This window comes from Mesoplodon mirus (assembly GCF_964341445.2).
Source record: "Mesoplodon mirus genome assembly, chromosome: 11".
Lineage (NCBI taxonomy): Eukaryota > Metazoa > Chordata > Mammalia > Artiodactyla > Ziphiidae > Mesoplodon > Mesoplodon mirus.
The window spans coordinates 40275932-40299331 of record NC_138987.1 but is presented as its reverse complement, the minus strand read 5'-3'; the positions used below and the strand labels follow the sequence as shown (position 1 = coordinate 40299331).

General features: G+C 45.5%; 1 protein-coding gene across 1 annotated transcript in view; it reads left to right on the top strand.

Annotated features, from left to right (window-relative positions):
- The window catches only part of EFCAB6 (EF-hand calcium binding domain 6), a 202887-nt gene that overhangs the window by 119118 nt on the left and 60369 nt on the right, over window positions 1-23400 (top strand). The window contains 3 exon segments of the mRNA XM_082634692.1: window positions 2378-2613; window positions 10185-10281; window positions 17217-17335. Of these exon segments, the coding sequence (XP_082490818.1) occupies window positions 2378-2613; window positions 10185-10281; window positions 17217-17335 (452 nt within the window).

Sequence of the window (23400 nt, the reverse complement as noted above, 5' to 3'; positions counted from 1 at the left end):
CGGAAACATCATTTTTGATGTGATTGTCAACATCACCCAACAGATGTGGCATCGATCTTTAGCTAGAGAACTCTCTGGAACCATTAAAGAGATCCTGGGACTGCCCAGTCTGGGCTGCAGTGTGGATGGCCACCACCCTCATGACATCATAGGTGACATCCACAGTGGTGCAGTGGAATGTCAGCTAGTTAAGAACTGCAAAGGAAAATAATTCAATAAAGGGTTATTTGACAAACACCCCCCCCAAAAAAAAAAACCCAGCAAGGGTAAGCGGGGAGGAGATGAGGGCAGAGGGATGGGGGCTGGGGCCACGGTCAGGATTGAGGATTGGACCTCGAGTGCCATGGGTTGAGCAGAGGAGTGACGTGCACTGGCTTGAGCTGTGCAGGTATCACTGGCTGCTGTGAGAATAGGGGGCTGGGCGAGGGTGGGAACCGGGAAGCCCAGGAGCCTTGGGTCCGGGTGGAGGCAGTGGAAGTGGGAGAAGTGAAGCTCTGAACCCATGGCTGTGTGGGCAGATGGGATGAGGGGTGTGAGGCAAAGGGAGGACCCCGGGGACGCTGCCTAGGTTTGTGGTCTGAGCAACAGAAAGAAGGCGCTGCCACTACTTGAGCTGGGAAGGACCAGGAGGACGAGCTGGGAAGGACCAGGAAGACGAGCTGGAAGGACCTGGAGGACGAGCTGGGAAGGACCAGGAGGACGAGCTGGAAGACCTGGAGGACGAGCTGGGAAGGACCAGGAGGACGAGCTGGAAGGACCTGGAGGACGAGCTGGAAGGACCAGGAGGTCGAGCTGGGAAGGACCAGGAGGACGAGCTGGAAGGATCTGGAGGACAAGCTGGGAAGGACCAGGAGGACAAGCTGGGAAGGACCTGGAGGACGAGCTGGAAGGACCTGGAGGACGAGCTGGAAGGACCCGGAGGACGAGCTGGGTCCAGCGGGGGCCAGGAGTTTGATTTTGGCCTTGCTTGTTTTGACATCCAAGGGGAGATACCTCACAGCCTTTGGAGATGGGGGTTTGGAGGGTGTGGGAGGGCTTGGAGCTGTGACGTAGAGGGAATCAGCAGCAAAGAGATGGGCCTGCAGCCCCGGCAGGCGGTGCTCCTGGAGAAGAGGCCGCTGGACAGTGGCGACTCTGAGAGGTGGGGCAGCACTTGAAGCGGTTCCCACCATATTTCGTGCAGTGATTGCATGTGTCAGTGCTGAGTAATTTTTGGTGAAAGAATAAGTGAGTGAGTGCAGATAGATCTTGCCACAAAATCCCCAAAGGTTTGAACTGGACACCCGAGTCATGGCAGGGCTTGCCTTACATGACCTCTGTGGTGGGTCCTGGGACGTGAAGGTACAGGCGGGGCCTCCGAAGTAGCCAGAGAGATCCGCGGGTGGGGCCGCCTCAGAGGCTGATGGCAACAGGGGTGCTGGGACCACAACACCTGCAGCTCTCCAAGCCTGAGACACAGGATCGTGTGTGGGTACCGCAGGGTGTTGGCCCAGACAGACCTGATTCAGATCCCACTGCCAGGCACTTGCTGTCCGACCTCAGGCAACAGTTATAATAACAACATTTTAGAGCCCTTAGGAAACCTGTCAGTCACCTCCTAAGTGTTTCACCTCGTTAGCACATTCAATCCTCACAACCACCCCGGAGGCAGGGACTTTATACTCCTCCCATTACATATGAGAAGCCTGGCAGGGTTAAGTCTCTTGCCCTTGGTCACTCTGCTAGTAGCCGGCAGAGCTGGGCTTTGAAACTAAGCAAGCCACCTCCAGGGTGTGCCCAGAGCTGTGCAGCCTGGCCTCAACCACAAGTTCCCTGCAGGCCTCTGTTTCCCCATCTGCAAAATGGGAATCACCGCCTTTGTGCAGCACAACCTGCAGACACAGAGGCAGATTTCAGGTGGGGCCTTCAGCACAGGCATCAAAACAGGGCCCAGCCTCTGGGCGGCAACTCAGGGTGAGATCAGCACAGCGCTGGCTTTCCCGTGGACAGAAGTTGCCAAGCATTATGAAAGTTGTATAAAAACTTGAGGGCAGGATTTTTATATATCCTGGAAAGCTCCAGCATACTCATTCTTACTTCTGGTACTAGAAGTACCGGTCCCAGAAGCCGAGGGAGCAGAAGGGAAAGAAACACCTCTCTTGTCCCTTTTCCTGAACTCTTTGCATTAAAAGAGGGTACCTGAGGACATAGTTCATCATTTCCTGGGGAAAACAAATCATGGCAAGGATATTCCTGGAGCAGTGAAATCTCCAAAAAGCCAAGTCGAAACATGGCTCCTTCCTCACTTTGGAGATGAGTCCACAGCGCAGGGGGCAGGGGTGGGGGGATTTCGTTAGGCTCCAGGGGACAGGCTTTGACGCTGCGTTTTTGACTCTAGGACCCCTGCGCGGCCTTCTTTAAGATGGACACGGACAGGGATGGCATCGTCACCATGCACGACCTTCACCGGCTGCTGCAGCACCTGCTCTTCAACCTGAAGGACGAGGATTTCGAGCGATTCCTGGGCCTTCTTGGCTTGAGGCTCAGCGTCACGTTAAATTTCCGCGAATTTCAAAATTTGTGTGAGAAGAGACCGTTCAGAATAGAAGACACTGCGCCTCAGAGACTCATTAGGTAGGAGAACAGCATGGGTCAGCATTAACGCCGTGTCCACACATGGTGCAAATGATGGAGTTGCCCCCCAGGAGCTGTTTATTTTGTCTTTTCCTTAGTTCAAGAAAAATCACATTCAGAATTACACATTCAGTGCAGAAAGACTAGAAAATGCAGATACAGGTTAGAAGATACACCTGATCTAAGCACCTGTGAGCGTCATTTTTGTATTTCAAAGTATATCATCCCGGTCTTGTTGCTTTGCACATAAATATATACATATATGTTTTTCTTTTTATGAGCCTTGGGTCAGATATATACACGTGTTGCTCAGCCTTCCAAGACATTTGGGGACACCATATGCAGAGGGAGGCGCGGTGCTTGTCAGGAGAACACGTGGACTTCCTCCAGGCCTGAGACGTTAACCTGGGCAGTAGGTGTGAACTGGGGAAGCACAGAACGCCTTATGGTAATTAATGGATACTGAGTGTCATTTCAGTCTTTTTTCTATGTGCATAAATACACACATATACTTGTATATTTTTCTTTTTATGAATTTGGGGTCAGCCGTGCCAGCTGCTTTGGGAGGTGCGAGGACCCCTTCCAGCCCTTTCCTAGACAGTGCTCCCCACCAGACCCCCGGCCACCCAATGCCGGCCTCACTCATGGCAGGAAAGTCTCTGCGTCCCGCTGAGCTGTGACTCCGTTTGTCTCCTTGGCTTCTCTCAGTAAGAGCATCTGCTTCTTGAAGCGGTAGTGGGTTCCCATCTTACCGGGACGTGTCACAGTCTGCTCCCTGTTGAGACCTGTTGACAGGCATGAACGAAGTAGCCATTCAGCCACTCCTTTACCAATTATTATAAGTACACTATTAATATTTTTTGAAACGTTACCATCCACTGCATTTGCTGCTACAGTGATACAACGCAGTAGTGGCATTCACTGGGTCCTTCTGCCCTTGAGGTGCTCCCAGCCCCCAGGGGCTATAGGCAAGTGCCCCTTCCACTCGGCAAGGGCAACTCCTGGAAGGGGGAATGCCCAGAAGCCCCTGTCACTGAGCCAGACTTTGTGGCACTTGGCTAGGCTGCAGAGGCCCTCTGATCTTGCACTTTAATTTTTCCCTCTGAATTTGCTTTTTGCTTTGGTTTTATTTTGTCTATACTTAAAAAGCCAGCAAGAAAGAAAATGACTGTAGTCTCTTTCTAAGTGAAACGATCATATCACACGTGAGTTGAACACCTGCTTCCAATTGCTCCATTTATGAGGAGCTTTAATATGAGACTTGATTGCTTAATGTTAAAACAAAGCACAAAAACATCCTTCAGAAAGAACTTTCTGGAGAATGTATGCAGAACGGATATGAAAAATTTCAACCACAAAGCGCAGTCTTCCTATCCAAATGATTCCACCTTCTTAGTTGTATTATTTGTTCATTCATCACACATTTACTGAGGGTCTGCTGTGTGCTCAGTGTCGCCCCAGGACTCAGAGGTACAAAGATGGATGAGATGAACACTCCCTTCGAGGGGCTTGGGGCTGAACTGTGACAGGTACAAAAATAAAGAAATAGAAGGATGTCTGAAGTGCCACAGGGAGGCGAGAGGCTAAGCCTGCTTGAGGTGCACAGAAAAAGCAGGACATTTCAGTTGGGTCTTGAGGTGTGAGTGAGTTCGTCCGGTGCAGGTTACCAGTCCGTGGTTCAAGGCCAGGGAACAGCATTTGCAAAACCACAGAGGTGGGAGTGTGGAGCACATTGAGGGAACGGGGAGAGGATGCGTGTGCAGAAGTGGCATGCACAGCGGGAGAGGAGGCCTCAAGATGCAGGAGGGCTGGATGTGATGGGCTCGAGTGCCAGACTTGGTCAGTAGGCAGGAGAGGATTTTATGCCGCGGAGTGTGTGGGTCACGTTGTGCCATAGAAACATCCTTCAGCAGCCCCAGAGTAGAGGATGGATATAGAGGAAGCGGCTGGTTCCAGGGAGACCCAGCTTGGGCTCCAAGGGTCTGGTGGAGAGCGAGCTTTGTGACCCCAACCAAGGCACTGCTTTAGAAAGCCAAGCCTCCCCATGGCCAGACCCCATACCTGTATTTCATGAAGGTGTATCTTTTCATACCCCACAGCCCTTTAAGGAGGCATCCCTACCTGCCTTTGCAGATGAAGGAATCGGGGCCTAGAGAAAAGTTACTGACTCGTCCAAAAGGACCCAGGTGATGGGCGGTGGACAGAGATTGGAACCCAGGATGCCTCTGGGGAGGGGCCACTTCCTCTGCCTGGAGAGCTCAGCCTCTTTCACCCTCCCCAACCTCACTCTCCACCAGCCAAACCTAGACGCCTTGCCTTATTGGAAGCCATCCTGCCCTCTCAGTTGGGCCCCTCTGCTTTCTGGGCCTCCACTTTCCACCTGCATCATCAAAATGCACTACTTTTGGAAACTTTGAATATTCATAATTTTGTCAAAGAGAGGAAGACCATCTCATTTGCTTTATAACTGCACATCATTTTTAAATGTGTAAATACCAATTAGAGTGATTGGTCCAATGACCTGTTTCATTTACACCATCTATTCCCTCCCAATCTATTCCCTTGTTTAAAACACACGGGCCTTGTCCATTTATCTACTGACAACCCACATCAAGTACATTTTGGTACATGTACATCATCAGAGATGAAAGAATACTGTCAAGTGTCCTTTTAGCAGAATTAGATGGTCAGCTTCTTTTCACAAAATATTGTACGATCCACTCCTTCCTGATGAATGACTAACTAAATGAAAATAACAAATTTCCTTGTTGCTCTTAGACATGTATCACTTACTCACTCATCAGGAGATTTGGCTTATATGATCAAGTTCACTGTCATCTGGTTCATCTAATAATTGCGAAACATTTTCTGATCTCAGTATTCTTCCCTTTGCCACTTGCACATGAAATAAGAATTCTCAATTTTCAACTACATTCAGTGAAAACTAACGTAAGACGACAAGGATGGTGTCACTGTCTTCTTTTTACCTTCTTGAAAGATGCTGTTACACTTTTAGCAGTGCAATCAGAAAACTGAAGGATGATGTAATAGTGGTGATTCATTTCAATATTGTATCATCCTGCTAGGAGATTCCATCATTTTTTGTTTTCTTCTTATTATTTAGTCTCCTTTTTTTAGCATAGCTGGAAATAATTAATGAGCAATGACTGAATATTTCCTAGAATAATGAAATAGATCTAGTATGATTAAATCAAGACCACTAAGATCCCATGATCTATCATTTTCTAAGAGGTTTCAATGGACCCACATGGTAATTGCAAGATAGGAGTTTTATTTCATAAAGAAAATAAATACATTTTTTGTTGTTTTTTGGAAGACCTCATACAGAATCACTATTTCTTCTTTAAATATTTGATAGAATTCACCAATGAAATCATCAGGTCCTGGAGTTTCCTTTGTCAGAAGGATTTTAACTACAAATCTAATTACTTTAATAGTTATAGGATCATTCAGGGTTTCTATTCCTTCTTGACTGAGTTTTAGTAATTTTTGTCTTTTAAACTATTGGTCCGTTTCATCTAAGTTGTTAAATTCATAAGAATGAAGTTGTTCATAGTATTCCCTTACTATTCTTTTAATATCTGTGGGGTCTTTAGTGATGTCCCTTTTTTCCTTTCTTATATTGGTAGTTGATGTCTTCTCTCCTTTTTTCTTGATTCATTTACCTGAAGGTTCATCAATTTTATTAATATTTTCAAAGAACCAGCTTTATGTTTCATTTCTTTTCCTCTATTGTTTTTCTGTTTCGATTTCATTGATTTCTTTTCTTTACTATTTTCTCCTTTCTTCTTGCTTTAAATATATAGTTGATCCTTGCACAACACTGGGGTTAGGGGTGCCAACCCCCTGCACAGTCAAAAATCTGTGTATAGCTTTTGACTCCCCCAAAACTTAACTACTAATAGCTTACTGTTGACTGGAAGCTTACCAATAACATAAAGTCAATCAACCCATAGTTTGTATGTTATACGTATTGCATACTGTATTCTTACAGTAAAGCAAGCTAGAGAAAAGAAAATGTTATTAAGAAAGTCGTAAGAAACTTTTATATACTACCAAATGTAAAATAGATAGGTAGTGGGAAGCATCCGCATAGCACAGGGAGATCAGCTCAGTGCTTTGTGACCACCTAGAGGAGTGGGATAGGGAGGGTGGGAGGGAGATGCAAGAGGGTGGGGATATGGGGATATATGTATATGTATAGCTGATTCACTTTGTTATAAAGCAGAAACTAACACACCATTGTAAAGCAATTATACTCCAATAAAGATGTTAAAAAAAAGTCATGAGAAAGAGAAAATACATTTATAGTACTGTATTTATCAATACTGTAAGTTTACATTGTCTTTTACAAGATAAATCACCTGGCTGTCCATATACATATCAATACTGTCTCATACGGTACAAAACACTGCAGGCGTCATACATTTTGTGTGTATCTCTGGACATCAAAAATGGAAAGATAATGTGAAAAAGAAATTCGTATTTGTTTAGAGGTATAACGATTCATGCATTGTTAACAAAGAAGCAGCAGTATGATTGCTTTATGGGAGTGTGGTGTAATCGATATAATTGCTTCATGGTAGCCTAGCCTATACACTAAAGAATGAATCATTATAAAATTTTTATAGCATACAGCATTCCAATCATATTCATAATATAGTATTGGAATCGTTACTCTAAAAAAACCCCACTTGCCTGTGATGATAGGCTGATACACAATTTCTCCAATACGAGAGAGAGAGAAGCACACTGTACAGTAATATAATTCCTTGAAAGCAAAGTTATAAAACAGGAAGAAAACTAACATATTAATTTTATATTAAATATCACTCACCTTATGCCTATGTAAGGATACACTAGTATCTACATATATTATATTTTATACATTCATAACATATCTAACTTTTTCTTAATTTGTTTCAATATTTCTAGGCTATGTGGTTAATCTATGAATTTTTTTCAAATTGTCACAAATCTACAAAAATTTTCCAATATATTTATTGAAAAAAATCAGCATATAAGTGGACTCATGCACTGTGTTGTGCAAGGGTCAACTGTAGTTTGCCCTCCTATTTTATTTTCTTAAGCTGAAAACTCAGATTTTTTATTTGAATTCTTTCTTTTCTATATGAGCCCTTAATGCTATCAGGTTCCTTGTAGGCACTGATTTAGCTGCACTTCGCAAATTTGATATGTTGTAGTGTTTATTTTCATTCAGTTCAAAATATTTTCTAATTTCCCTTTAGACTGTTTCTTGAAACCTTGGATTATTTAGAAGTATGGGGTTTTTTTTTTTCAAAATAGTTCCATGGTTTCCAACTATCTTTCTGTTATTGATTTCTAGTTTAATTCTGTTCAGTTTAGATAATACACTTTGTATGATTTTAATTCTTTTAAATTTGGTAAGGTTCATTTTACGACCCTAGAAAATGTCTGTCTTGGTGAACATTCCATGTATCTTGAAAAGAATGTATATTGGCCTGTTGTTGGGTGGAGGGTTCTATAAATGTCAATAAGATCAAGTTGGTTATAGTGTTTAGGTTCTCGCTTATTTTCTATTTGTTCTATCAATTACTGAGAGAGGAGTGTTGACGTCACCAACAATAATTTTGCATCTGTCTATTTCTCCTTCCATTTTTATCAATTTATGCTTCATGTGTTTTGAAACTCTGAGAAAAAGTATATTTGTATTTACCATTTCTGCCTCTCTTCTTTTATTTCTCAAGCTCAAAAGTGTCTCTCTGCTGTCATTTTCCTTCCCCTGAGGAACTTCTTTTAGCGTGTCTACTGGAGACTAGTTATCAGTTTTCCTTCATTGAGAATATCTTTATTGCTCCTTCATTCCTAATAGTTTTTTTTTCTGGATATAGAATTATGGGTTGACAATTCTTTTGTTATAACACTTTAAAAATGTTGTTCCATTGTCTTCTGGCCTCCACAGTTTGTGAGGAGAAATCAACAGTCATTCAAATGGTTTTCCCTCTGTAATATGTCATTTTTCTCAGGTTGCTTTCAAGATTTTTTCTTTAGCTTTGGCTTTCAGTACTTTTAGTATGATGTGTTTGAGCATGATTTTCTTTGAGTTTATCTTTTTTAAGGTTTGCTGAACTTCCTGAATCTGTAAATTTATGTTTTTCCACCAAATTTGGGCAGGTTTCAGCTATTATTTCCTGAAGTTTTAAATTTTTTTCCATACCAATCTTTTTCTCTTTTCCTTTCAGTACTCCAGTGACATGGATGTTAGACCTTTTGCTTTTGTATCACAGGTCTATCATAGTCCTTGGAGATATATTCTTCTTTTTCCCTCTGTTGATCAGATTAGATTATTTCTAGTCATCTATTTTCAAGTTCACTGACTCACTCCTCTGTCATTTCCATTCTGTCATTGAGCCAATCCAGTGAAAATTTTATTTCAGTTGTTGTTTTTTCCAGTTCTAAAGTTTCCACTTGGTTCTTTTTTTTTTTTTTTTTTTTTTTGACTGCAATTTCTTTGCTCAGAAGTGGTCTTTCCATTTATTTTAAGAATGTGTACTCTTACTTCATGGTTATAATAGCTGCTTTTAAATATGATCATTTCAACATCTGGGTCATCTTGGAGTTGGTGCTAGTTGTCTTTTATCTTGAAAATTGTTGGGATTGTCTTGGTCCTCTGTATATTGAGTAATTTTGGACTGTATCATGTACTTTTTTTTTTTTTTTTTTTTTTTTTTTTTTTTTTTGCGGTACGTGGGCTTGTGTGCTGTCCCCACCCTGGTTTTCCAGGTTCCCTTGAGGGGAAGTTCCTGTGAGGGTCCCTGTGGGGCCTCGCTCAGGTGTCCCCCTTACTCACCCTCAGGCAAGATGCACTGATCACCCACGTGCCTGTGCGCAAGCGTGGTTCCAAGCAAGGCGACCGCGGAGAAAGAAGTGGCGAAGGGTTTTACAGGGTTTCACGTGCCCCTAATTTGTTTTAGTGACTGGAAGAATCCAGGGCACCCCAAACTCCTTCAGCCACAGTCTTCACTGCTCCCCGTGGAGGCCTAGCCACAGTCTTTTTTTAAGTGTCCTTGGCGCCCATTGTTCTGTGAGTAAACAGAGTTTTGATCATTTTACATCCCTTACATTTACATTAGACCTACCCTTTGAACACGAGCTGAGACTGAGTCTGTAGGTCATGTTCCCACAGTGTTCCGGGACTATTTGCTTTGGTCTGCGTGATCATGCCAACGTGTACATTCAGAAATAAAAGTTTTTAGTTGTCTTCATCTGAAGACAATGTTATAGTGTGGTTTTTATCCCTCTGGGAATAAATGAGCCCTTTTTTGTGTGTGAACTGCAGGAAAAGTTGAACAACATTTATCTGGAAATAAGCAAGTACTCCTAAAATTTAAGATTTCCCTAACATGCAGCTGGGGAAATAAGACTGTATTTTAAGAATTAAGTTAGACCAGATGTGAAATAGCAGACTTGAACGCTATCTTTGAAACAAACTGGGGTAGGAGAATCCCTTGGGAGATTAATGAGTCCATTAAATTTAAACCGATTCATTTTTTGTTTTTTCTTTTAAGACCAAAACAGAAGGTCCCAGATTCAGAACTAGCTTCTGAACAGGCTCATCAGTATCTTGTTACCAAAGCAAAAACCAGATGGTCAGACTTGTCTAAGGTAAGAAAATGATTATTTCCTTAAAAGGAAAGGGATCTATTTCAATGTTCCAAGATTACTGTGATGAGGGAGGTATTTTCCATCCAGTCACTAAGATGGCAAAGCAACTTTGTATATCAATTTAGGGACTCCTTTTTTTCTTAAAATACTTTTTCAGAATAAATTCTCACATTCAAGGTCAACTGATCTTTAGAAAAATAAGTAATTTTAAGAGTTACATGGACTGAAATTGCTGGCTTTATCTCAGGTTTGATATGAATTAAAAATTTAAATGAAAAATGTAAGATGTTATCATTCTTGTTTTTACACAGTTATAAACATGCTTTTTAAAGAGGTATTTCCTCCTGTCTTGCTAAAATTATAGAAAGCATAGTTTGAAGGTGAATACCCTCCATGTGCAATTGTGTAAACTGTGATTATGGTGTTAAGATGGGAACATACTCTTCACCATGGCAGCTGAACCTGCAGGACAGTAGATCTGAAATGCAAGCCTGGGTCATCCTGAGGTCTAGGATATGGGGTCACCACTTCTCAATGCAACAAGGACACAAAAACTTCATTTTAAAAAGTATTTGTGGGCTTCCCCGGTGGCACAGTGGTTGAGAGTCTGCCTGCCGATGCATGGGACACGGGTTTGTGCCCCGGCCCGGGAAGATCCCACATGCCACGGAGCGGCTGGGCCCATGAGCCATGGCCGCTGAGCCTGCGCATCCAGAGCCTGTGCTCCGCAACGGGAGAGGCCACAACAGTGAGAGGCCCGCGTACCGCAAAAAAAAAAAAAAAAAAAAAAAAAATTTGTATACTGCATTACGGAAGTATTTTCACACTATTCTGAAGAATGTCTCCACTTTGTTTCATGTGGTCATTTTCTATCTATGTTTGCTCTGTCTTGGCCTGTGCCCGATGTGAAGTCCCGCTTTTAAGTCCTGTTAAGCACCCAGGCTGCCTCACAGCCTTGACTGTGCCAGCCCAGGCTGGCAAATCACACAGACTGAGGCCAGGCCAGCCTTCCAGAGCAGTCCTTTGTTGGGTCGCGGAGTGCAGGGCAAGCTCTGGATTGTAAGCAGCGGCCACACAGGACACAGCAGCGCCAGCCGGGGAGAGGGCAGAGCTGGCCACCTGACCGCCTTCCTGCATGCCCGCCCCACCCCTTCTTCTCTCTGGCCTTCAAACTCCCTCAAACCTATTTAAGAAAAAGCCCCTTCTCCCCAGCGTGCCTCCCCTCTAAGCTGCCCTGCCCTCTTTCCCCTCGTGGGAGCAGCCCTGCCCTGTGGTCTGACTCCAGGGACTCCCGAGGGCCACGGCCAGGGCCCTTTGCAGCTTCATCCGACCCCACTTTGACTTAGCACAGACTCACTGCGTAGGGGTTTGTGCCCCGGGTTCAGTGGTAACCAAGGCCTGTCTGCTCCCGCCTGGCCGAGCTCACGAACCAGGGGAGGTGACAGATTATTAACAAAACAGATGGGCGCTGGAAGGAGCAGGCCGCTGGGAGTGGCCAGAGGCTGTGGAGGCCTTTGTTTCTGCCTTGTTCAGTCCATCCTTCCTGAAACGCCTCCACCCCCAGCTCCACGACACCCTTCAGGGCCCCCTCCCCTCCTGTCCCGGCCTCCTGGCTGGGTGACGTCCTCCCCGTCAGTGTGGACTCTCACTCCACCTCGATTCCACGGCCTCTCATAGCCACCTTCATCCTTGATGTCGTGCAGGACCCCAAACTATGCGTGGAGGAGGCCTGGGGACCCCAGGGCACTGTGCTGCTAAACCAGGAGCCTTGCGTCTATCGGGCGGAGACCTCCTCCATCTCTTCTAGGACTGAGCCTGGTGGGGAGAGGACGCGCTTTGTCCAGAATCAAGCATCGTGTCACCTCACTGGCCCCCACAGGACTAAATGGTCCTGCACATGTGGACATCTTGCCACTCTCTCAGTTTATTTTGACTAAAGCACTGAAGGAATTAGTTCTGAATTCTAAACCGGCAGAAAGTATAATACGTAAATAAGACCAGCGGTATTCCCACCGGACCAACTGGTGATGAGACGGCTGTCCTCACTCGGTGCTCCCATCCCCGCTCTTCACTTCTGGGTCCCAGCATTTAGAGATGGTGAAGGTGACCAAAGGTGTGGAGTCTCCCTTCTGCCGCATTTCTGTTGGGAATTTGCCAAACAGGACCTGCAAATATCCAAAAGGATGTATTCTCCAGTAAAACCGCGTTTGAACTTGAACAAGGATTCAGTGTTCAGTCATCTAGTGACCTTCACATAGAGTCACGGGGCTCCCCGCTCCGCCATGCGCTGCTGGGGGCACCTCCAGCTGCATTCTCAGAAGTACATAGGAGTTGTCCCATTTGGGGGCAGCTTAATATGCTCATTGCTATTTAGGTGTTTTTGGAAAATAAGTTCATTGGTTTCTTCAGCAAACCTTTTTTTTTTTTTTTTTTTTTTTTTTTTTTTGCGGTACGCGGGCCTCTCACCGTTGTGGCCTCTCCTGTTGCGGAGCACAGGCTCTGGACGCGCAGGCTCAGCAGCCATGGCTCACGGGCCCAGCCGCTCCGTAGCATGTGGGATCTTCCCGGACCAGGGCACGAACCCGCGTCCCCTGCATCGGCAGGCGGACTCTCAACCACTACGCCACCAGGGAAGCCTGATAGTTTATTATTAGTGTATAGAAATGCAACAGATTTCTATATATTAGTTTTGTATCCTGAAACTTTACCAGATTCATCGATGAGCTCTAGTAGTTTTTTGGGTGCATCTTTAGGATTTTTTACGTATGGTATCATGTCATCTTTAAACAGTGACAGTTTTACTTCTTCCTTTCCAATTTGGATTGCTTTTCGTTCTCTTTCTTGTCTGATTGCTGTGGCTAGGCCTTCCAGTACTATGCTGAATAAAAGTGGTGAGAGTGGATATCCTTGTCTTGTTCCTGATCTTAGAGGAAATGCTTTCAGCTTTTCACCATTGAGTGTGATGTTAGCTGTGGACTTATCATATATGGCCTTCATTATGTTGAGGTATGTTCTCTCTATACCCACCTTGTTGACAGTTTTTATCATAAATGGGTGTTGAATTTTGTCAAAAGCTTTTTCTGCATCAATTGAAATGGTCATATGATTTTTGTTTTTCAGTTTGTTAATGTGGTATATCACATTCATTGATTTGCAGATACTGAACCATCCTTGTATCCTTGGGAGAAATCCCACTTGATCATGGTGTATGATCTTTTTCAATGTATTGTTGAATTTGGCTTGCTAATATTTTGTTGAGGATTTTTGCATATATGTTCATCAGTGATAGTAGCCTATAATTTTCTTTTTTTGTGATATCTTTGGTTTTGGCATCAGGGTGGTGCTGACCTCATAGAATGCGTTCATAAGCATTCCTTCTTCTGCAGTTTCTTGGAAATTTTGAGAAAGATTGACAACTCTTCTCTAAATCTTTGGTAAAATTCACCTGTGAAGCCGTCTGCCCCTGGACTTTTGTTTTTTGGGAGTTCTTTTATTACTGATTCAACTTCATTACTGGTAATTGGTCTGTTCATATTTTCTATTTCTTCCCAGTTCAGTCTTGGGAGATTGTACATTTCTAGGAATTTGTCCACTTCTCCTAGGTTGTCCATATTATTGGCATATAATTGTTCATAATAATCTCTTATGATCCTTTGTGTTTCTGTAGTGACAGTTGTAACTTCTCCTTTTTCATTTCTGACTTTGTTGGTTTGGGCCCTCTCTCTTTTTCTCTTGATGTGTCTGGCTAAAGGTTTATCAATTGTGTTTACCTTTTCAAAGAACCAGCTCTTAGTTCCATTAATCTTTTCTATTGTTTTTTTTTTGTCTGTATTTTATTTATTTCTGCTCTGGTCTTTATGATTTCTTTCCTTCTACTAACTTTGGGTTTTGCTCTGCTTTTTCTAGTTCCTTCAGGTGTAAGCTTGTGTTATTTATTTGAGATTTTTCTTTTTTCCCAAGATAGGCTTGTTTTGCTCTAAACTTCCCTCTTGGAACTGCTTTTACTGTGTCCCATAGATTTTGGGTCCTTGTATTTCCATTTTTTTTGTCTTCAGGTATTTTTTTATTTCTTCTTTGATTGCTTCAGTGATCCATCTGTTGTTTAGTAGCATAGTGTTTAGTCTCTACATGTTTGTGATTTTTGCAGTTTGTTTCTTACAGTTGATGTTTAGTCTCATAGTGCTGTGGTCAAAAAAAAAAGCTTGAAAAAAAAGTTTGATATGATTTTAGTTTTCTTAAATTTACTGAGACTTGTTTTGTGTCCTATCATGTGATCTGGAGAACATTCCATGTCCACTTGAAAAGAGTGTGTATTCTGCTGCTTTTTGATTCTCTATATATGTATCAATTAGGTCCATCTGATCTAATGTGTCATTTAAAGCCAATGTTTCCTTATTCATTTTCTGTCTGGATGATCTGTCCATTGATGTCAGTGGGATATTAAAGTCCCCTACTATTATTGTGTTAGTTTATTTCTCACTTTTTGTCTGTTAATATTTGCTTTATGTATTTAGGTGCTTCTGTATTGGGTGCATATATATTTAGAATTGTTATATCTTTATTGTTATATCTATTCTTTGATCTCTTGATCATTACATAATGTCCTTCTTTGTCTCTTGTTACAGTCTTTAAAGTCTATTTTACCTGATATAAGTATTGCTACCCTTGGTTTCTTTTCATTTGCATTTGCATGGAATATCTTTTTCCATCCCCTCACTTTCAGTGTGTGTGTGTCTTTAGAGGTGAAGTGAGTCTCTTGTAGACAGCATATATATGGGTCTTGTTTATGTATCCATTCAGCCACTTTGTGTTTTTTGATAGAGCATTTAGTCTATTCATATTTAATATAAATACTGATAGGTATGTACTTATTGCCATTTTGTTAATTGTTTGGGGATCGTTTTTATAGTTCTTTTTTGTTCCTTTCTTCTTCTTTTGCTCTCTTCCATTGTGGTTTGATGACTATCTCTAGTGTTACATTTGGATTCCTTTTTTTTTTTTTTTCTGTGGGTCTATTATAGATCTTTTGTTGTTATTGTGAAGGTTATATAGCAACCTATAAATACATGTGATTATTTTAAGTTGCTGGGCTCTTAAGTTCAAATGTATTTTCACAATCCTGGCATTTTTACCCCCCACACACACTTGCTGTTTTTGACATCTTATTTTACATCATTTTGTTTTGTGTATCCCTTAACTACTTTTTGTGGATATAGATGCTTTTACTACTTTTGTCTTTTAACCTTCGCACTAGCTTTACATGTGGTTGATTTATTGCCTTTACTGTATATTTGCCTTTACCAATGAGCTTTCTTCTTTCGTAATTTTCATGTTTCTAGTTGTGGCCTTTTTCTTTTTCACTTAGGGAAGTCCCTTTAACATTTCTTGTAAAGCTCGTTTGGTGGTGCTGAATTCTTTTAACTTTTGCTTGTCTGTAAAATTTTTTTTGATCTCTCCATCAAGTCTGAATGAAAGCCTTGCTGGGTAGAGTATTCTTGGTTGTAGATTTTCCCTTTTCATCACTTTAAACATATTGTGCCACTCCCTTCTATCAGCCTACAGAATTTCTGCTGAAAAATTAGCTGATGGCCTTATGGGAATTCCTTGTATGGAGCTCGTTGCTTTTTCCTTGCTGCTTTTAATATTCCTTCTTTATCTTTAATTGTTGCCATTTTAATTACAATGTGTTTTGCTTTGATCCTCTTTGTGTTGATCCTGTTTGGTACTCTCTGTGATTCCTGTACCTGGACGTCTGTTTCCTTTCCCAGGTTAGGGAAGTTTTCAGCTATTATGTCTTCAAATATGTTCTCTGCCCCTTTCTCAATCTCTTCTCCTTATGGGATTCCTATAATGAGAATGTTATTACATTGATGTTGTCCCAGAGGTCTCTTAAACTGTCCTTTTTTTTTTTTTTTTTTGCGGTACGCGGGCCTCTCACTGTTGTGGCCTCTTCCGTTGCGGAGCACAGTCTCCGTACGCGCAGGCTCAGTGGCCATGGCTCATGGGCCCATCCGCTCTGTGGCATGTGGGATCTTCCCGGACCGGGGCACAAACCCGTGTCCCCTGCATCAGCAGGCGGACTCCCAACCACTGCACCACCAGGGAAACTCTGTCCTCATTTCTTTTTATTCTTTTTTTCTGTTCTGTTTCAGTGACTGTTTTTACACCTTTAAACAATTTTAACTTGCCTAACTACACTGGCGGGCACCTCCAGTACAATGATGAATAGAGGGCGATAGAGATATTCTTGCCTGGCTCCTGATCATACAGGGAATGTTTCGTGGTTTCACCATTAGGTATGATACTCACAGAGGACTTGGGAGATGGACCCACTGTGTCTCCCTCACAGTGTATTAGAAGGAGGAGAGAATGAGCTATTGTTTGGAAACAATTTAAGACAGAGCGGAGAGCCCTTTGCTACCTGCTTTACTAGTCTGTCGTGACAAATCCCCAGATGCCTTTTGCACCCCTCGGGGATATTAAAATGGTACCATATCATCTTGTCACAACAGCCAGAGTCTCACGACCCTCATTTCCCCTCTGGCAGACAGCCAGGCAGCCAAATTCGCTGCGTCGTGGAGATGATAACCTCAAGCAGTGTGGGCTACGCCTCATTTCCCAGGCTCTGGTCGACTCTTATTTCTAACAGTGTTTGATCCCAAGTTGTTAGTCAGAGAAGAATCCAAGCCACACACCTGAGACCACTCATTACCCGGAAATAAGCCCCTCCTAGGATGTTAACACTTGTTCGTGTTTTGCCCGATCACCTTCTTTAGAAGAATGGGGAGGGTATTTAGGACATAGATTAAAAGGTTTTTAAGCAGGAGGAATGGGAGAAAAATGTCTTAGATTGTTCCAGATACTGACTGTTGAAAAGCCTGTATACTGTCTGAGCAATTATGTATGTTACTAAATGCTGCCTTGGAATATTGTAGAATTTTATCGAAACCGACAATGAGGGCAACGGCATTCTTCAACGACGGGATATAAAGAACGCGCTGTACAGCTTTGATATTCCCCTCACACCCAGAGAATCTGAGAAGCTTTGGATGAGGTGAGTGGTATCTGAAGACTGGCTTTTCGTTCCGGATGGCCAAATTCAGCACAAGGCTTTCGTCACTCCTCAGGGGTCAGGTGGGACCAGGAATGGTTTTCCTACAGTTGTATCTGTCCTGTTCCCCTGTAGAAAGAAGCCTTGGCCAACAGGCTGGCCTTCAGGAACGTGGGGAGCCAGGTAAACACTTGTCACCAGTATTAAATATTAGACTTGAGAGTTTTGCATTTCCAAGGAACCGGGAGTTCAACCACATCCTTTTACTGTTGCAGAGAACTAAGTCCCTCCCCAAAGACTTAACTCTAATACAAGTAGCTCAGCAGACAGATCTGCAATGGGTAAAGGGAAAAGCAGTCTCTCCCCATCACCTAAAGATGGAAATCAATGTTGCACAACTGTTTTATAGATCAGTAATTTGCTGGAAGAAAATCACCAAAGTTTTGGTAACTTGGAGTGGTTTCCCAAGGGTGTCTTAAACTGACAATAGTACCTAATATTGACTACATTTTTCAAAATGTGCTTTAGATTTAGCTGTTTTTGAACCAGGCCCCCAGTTACAACATTCCCTGTGTAGATGTTTAAGTTTCAAGGTGCACTAACAATGCGGTCCATTTCCAAGTTCCAGATCTTTGCATTACTTCCTTCTTCATTATATGTTAGCCGCCAATTGCATCCCCCCAGAATCGTACCCCAATATTGCATGTCCTCTCTGAGGCAAGCCCATGGAGCAGTTCATGTAGTATTTCAGCTTTTCATCTATTCAAAGGGGAAAGCTGCAGTGTTGGCCGAGTTTAGAATTAGGTGGGCTGTTTTGTGTCTAATTTAGAAAAGCAACTTGAAGTTCTTACAAAATCCTTGGTTTCTTTTTTGTTTTGGTTTGTTTTTTTTTAGATCAGTTCCAACTCAGGGACAATTTGGTCTCCCTACCCGTTTTCTCTTTTGATGGACTAGATGAGTGGGTCCATCTGAGTAATCAGAAGATGGGGTGCAGTGGCCAAATGTGTGGAGCTCTCACCATGTAGACCTTTGGATGATGCGGAGGTGACTGTGTGATCCTGATGCTTGGGGAGCTGTCAGGGGGCAGGAAGCATTCACCTCAATACCAGGGTGCAGAGTCATCTGTTATAGATGCCAGAGGAGGGACATGTCGAGCAGAAAGGGAGACAAAAGTAGGGGTGCTGGGGGCCGTGGAAGAGCAGGAGGCTGTCATGGTGGGAGAGAAGTTGAAATTGTTCCAAAGGTCCAGATGGGGAAGGAGGGCTGCCTGACCCACGGGGCGGGAGGACGGGTGAGGCATTCTCCAAGCAGTGCCTGGGCTCCAGGCTGAGAAAGGAAAGGCGAGGCTGATCACCTGGCCGCAGTCCTCCCTTGCTGGCAGTATTAACGAGACATTTGGAAACAACAAAATGTGATGTGGATCAAGCCATGCTTTAGGAAGACTAGTCAGGAAGCAGTTCAGAAAAGGGATTGGTGGGGTGTGGGCATCGGGAGACTGTGGTCTCCATCAGGGAGGGATGGGACGGGCCCTGGAGCTGGGTGCAAGCTGCAAGAATGAGGGGTGTAGGAGTCAGGTGTCCCCGTGAGGGTTTCCGTGTGGAAGGAGAGCCCGCTTAGCCCTCTTCCCGATGGGGGACAGAGCAAGGTTCCATGTTCATGGGAGGGAGACGCACTGTTGCTTTTGGCTAAAGTTTCTTTATACATGTACTAACATGATTAAATACACAAATATCTACCCTGTGCGGAAAACTGTTTGAGATGAGAATTTCATCTACTTTTGTTTAGCCGGCTGTTTGCCGTGGATGGGGAGTGGTTGAGAGCTCTGCAGCCAGACATACCTCCACCCCTTATAGCTGTGTGGCCCCTGTCAAGTTACTTAACCTCTCTGTGCCTCACTCTGCCCTGCTGAGTTAGCTCAAGTGGTGTATGGATCAGGGTAGGCTGGCCGCGGTAACAAACAAGGCCAGCATCCCAGGGGCTTGCCCCATAATGATGTCACAATGTAGTGTGGGTGTTGGGGAGCTGTGTTCACAGTCATTCAGGGACCAGGAGTCCCACCATCCCTGGATCTTATGTGTCTGCCAGCAGAGAAGGGAACAGAGCACAGAGGACCCTCTGGTCAGCTTTGTAAGGACCAGGCCTGGAAACATGGCCGTCACTTTGCCCAAATTCTTTCGGCTAGAATCCCTTGATGGCTGCACCCCTGCAAGGGAAGCTGGGAGGACCAGAAGTCTGAAGGGGGATTGCGCTGTTACTCAGAGGCCAGGAGGCTGCTGCCCCCCGGGCTGGAAGAGCAAGGGGGCAGGTTACACAGAGAAAAGGGAACTGCTCCCCACCGGCGACCGCAGGGCAAAGGGGAGGCGGTATTTTTTGGAGACCAGGAAATTGCCTCCACTCCTGACGCTGTCTCGGAATTTGCGGGAACCTCGACTGCTGTGCTGAGCCGGAGCTATGGAGCCATGACAGGAGGTCCCCTGGGAACAGCCTGGCCCTGCCCTCTTCCCACCTCCAAGGGCACAGCTCCCTGGGCGCAGCCGGGGGGCAGCTGGGAAGATGTGCAAAGGGCAAGCGCTGGGTTGAGAGCCACCAGATGAACGTCCAGCCAAAGGGCAAAGGGTGTGTAACATTCCAGGGCTGCGGGGTCACCTGGGTGGCCAGGCAGAAGGGGAGGCTGCACATCAGCTGAACCACATCGTGAAGGGCAGAACAAGGTGGGGACCCCATCCTGGAGGCCAAGTGTTTAGTGGGGAAAGATGGAGGCAGGCCCACGTTCTAGAAAGATCACTCTGGCCATGGGGAGGAGGATGAATCGTCAGAGACGGGGAGGGAGGCACAGAGGTGAATTCAGGGCTGTCTCGGTGTTCTAAGCAAGAGGATGGGGTGACCTTCCCTGGGTGGTGCCTGGACTGGGACGGAAGTGACAGGTGTGAGAGAGATTTAGGAAGTGAACCCGCAGCTGAGGGGCTGTGCTCTGAGGGGGCCTGCACCCTGGCCCATGGCGCCCGGACTGAGCTATGTGACCTTGGGCCAGTGGCTCACCTTCTCTGAGCTTCAGTCATCTCTCCAATGGGATGGCAATGGGGACCAAATGATATAAAGAGGGTACCTGGCATAGATAAGCGTAAAAATTAGTAGCAAAAAGATCATATAGATTTGAAATTATTTTCTGATTACAAATTAATGCACACTCATTTTAGAAGACTCAGAAAATCCAGAGAAGCATAAAGGAAAAGAAAAGACAACAAGAAAGCAGCCATACCCCACTCAGCAGAGATGATAAACTTGGTGGTGTGGTTTTTTTCATCCATTGTGTAGGCGTTTCCATTATCTCGGTGAGCCGTCCTCACCCTCATTCCACCTCCTGGCCTGCTCCTCTCAATGGCTCAGCGTTTGCTGACCCTGACTCACCCTGGTCCACTCCCTCCGAGTCCCCGCCTGCCTTACGAAGCAGGAGGGCTAGGCGGCAAGGCGGTGGCCAGCGCCAGGCTGCGCAGGCACCAAGGAGTCTCCTGCAGTCGCCGGTACAGGGGGAGGGGCACTCTCCCTCCTGGCGGGAGTGACAGGGACCCCCGGCAAGGCAGGGAGCAGCTGGGGCCAACGTGACACTCTGCCAGCTCCCGGGGTCTGCTAGTGAGAAGAGGAAAGCCCCCGCCAAAACTGGGTAGCTGGAAGTGAGGAGGAAAATAACATTCAACATTCTTTCGAAAACACAGAATTAGAAAATAGAATATAGACAAAAACTTGTCAGCATCCATTGTTCACTCAACATTTATGAAGCACCTGTGAAGTGCACTCTTTCAGAGCTTTGGGTTAGTCTGGCAGGTCTTGTTTACGCTGGAAGTAAATGAGTGCATTAACTCCCAAATCTCAGTGACCTGGCACATGGATGCTTAGTTCGTATTCACACAAAGTCTAGCATGTCTAGCGGCTCTTCTGGACCGTTCTCTTCCAAGTGGTGATTCGGGATCTGGCTTCCAGTTGTGGTTTCTTCCCTCAGCAGGGTCCCCCGGGACCTGCAGAGCACAGGACCGCACACGGGCTTTGGCGGGCTTCGGCCCAGAAGGACACACTTCTACCCACAGCCTGTGGCCCAGGGCCGGGCCGTGGCCCCAGCTAACTGCACAGGGGCGGACAGAGTGGGGAGCACGTGAGTGTTAAGCGAGCCTGGCTCACCGAGGGTTAAAGGTACACAACCGTCAAGCCTGAAGGAGGCCGTTGTGAAAAGAAACCCGGTAACTGAAGCCAGGCAGGATCTTTTAGCACGAGATTTCAGGAGCAATGCATTTGGTTTTGGAGAGACTGCCGAGAATAAATTACAAGATGAAAGTGCATCCATCCATCCATTCATTCATTCATCGGAGCAATCATTAAGCACGATTTTCTTGAAACTTTCTAAGTTGCAAGCCCTGTGCTAGATTCTGGGGTTCCAGAGATGAAGGCAGCCTCCACCCTCAGGTTGCTCACGACTCGGCCGGGAAGACAGCAGCTGCATGCCAGGAGGGAGAGGCTGGGCAGCCCGGGCTGTGGGTGTTCAGAGAGAGACCCCCAGGAGGTGCGATGCCTGAGTTGAGGCTTAAGAAACAGTCATTAGCCAGAGGTGGGGAAAGGGGGTCCTGGTGAGCAGAGAGGCCCAGAGCCGGGGGAGTGGGAGGTCCCTGGATTGGAAGAGGAAGGATGCTGCTTCCATCAGAAGAGCCTGAGACCCAGAGCCTGCTGGGCACAGGGCACCCCAGGACCAGGGCACAGAGCCCTGGGGGGCACGCCCTTCGGGGGCGCTCAGTGTTCTGAGCCCCTTCTGTAGCCTCATTTCATTGGGTAGAACTCAGCTATTTTAGATCTAAAACCAACTTTGCTGAAAAACTATGAAGCCAGTATATTATAAAAATGCACAGACGACTCAGGTAGGACAGCAGCAGCCTGGGAAACTTGCATATAGATGCCAGTCGTGTACAACCAGCTGATCACGCAGACCTGGCAGAATGTTCAGCAGATAATTAATGCCCAATTTATGCACATTTCTTGTTTGGGTAGGTAAGTTGTATGTTAGTATTCCAATATAAAAGGCAAAGATGGGCTTCCCTGGTGGCGCAGTGGTTGAGAGTCCGCCTGCCGAGGCAGAGGACACAGGTTCGTGCCCCGGTCCGGGAAGATCCCACATGCCGCGGAGCGACTGGGCCCGTGAGCCATGGCCGCTGAGCCTGCGCGTCCGGAGCCTGCGCTCCGCAACGGGAGAAGCCACAACAGTGAGAGGCCCGCGTACCGCAAAAAAAAAAAAAAAAGGCAAAGACTATTCAAAAGTCCCTGTGTCATGTGCATCGGCCCACGGGAAGACATATGACTCTCGGTTAACGTGAAGCTGGGTCATCTCTGTTGCCTCAACCAAGGCAGTGTCTAGAGAGAACCTACCCCGTGCCATGCTGGTGGAACACCTGGACCAGGAGAGCCTCTGGGTGGGAAAAGATTTGAAAAGGTTGAAGGAACAGTTCAGAAAAGAGAGGATCGAATGGGACGTGATGGTCGGGGATGAGTTAGAAGAGCTGCACGTGAAGGAGGGACTAGCCGGACAGGCCCTTAGCTCCGCATAAAGGACGCCTTCGTGACCAACATCGTCTCGAACTCCACTGGGCAGTCCCTGAAGGAGCGGGTTTCCCATCTCTGGCGTGGCTTCATCCAAGGCCAGACCACCGCTTACTGGGGAGTGTAGGGGCTGGATTGTGGCCCTGGATGGGGATGGAGCCCATGGTGTCTCATCTGTGGCTCCAGCAGGACTGGCTGAATGTGCCATTGGGCACTGCCCCCTTAGGCAGCTGGACATTCTGTGCTCTGAAGGGCAGCTCTCTGAGCCACCGGACCACCCTCACAGGTGGTCCCTGAGAGAATCCCTCTGTCCAAGCTGCATAAGGACCACGTCTCCCTCTGCTTCGGACCTGGGTCGTCAGTGGGGCTTGCACCAGACCCTCTAAATCTGGGGTCAGTGGTGCTGGAAGATTCTTCTGTCATTTAGGTAAGAATCAAGTGCTAAACTGAGCGTGAAAGAGTGAGACTTTCTCAGCACAGCAATCGATGTG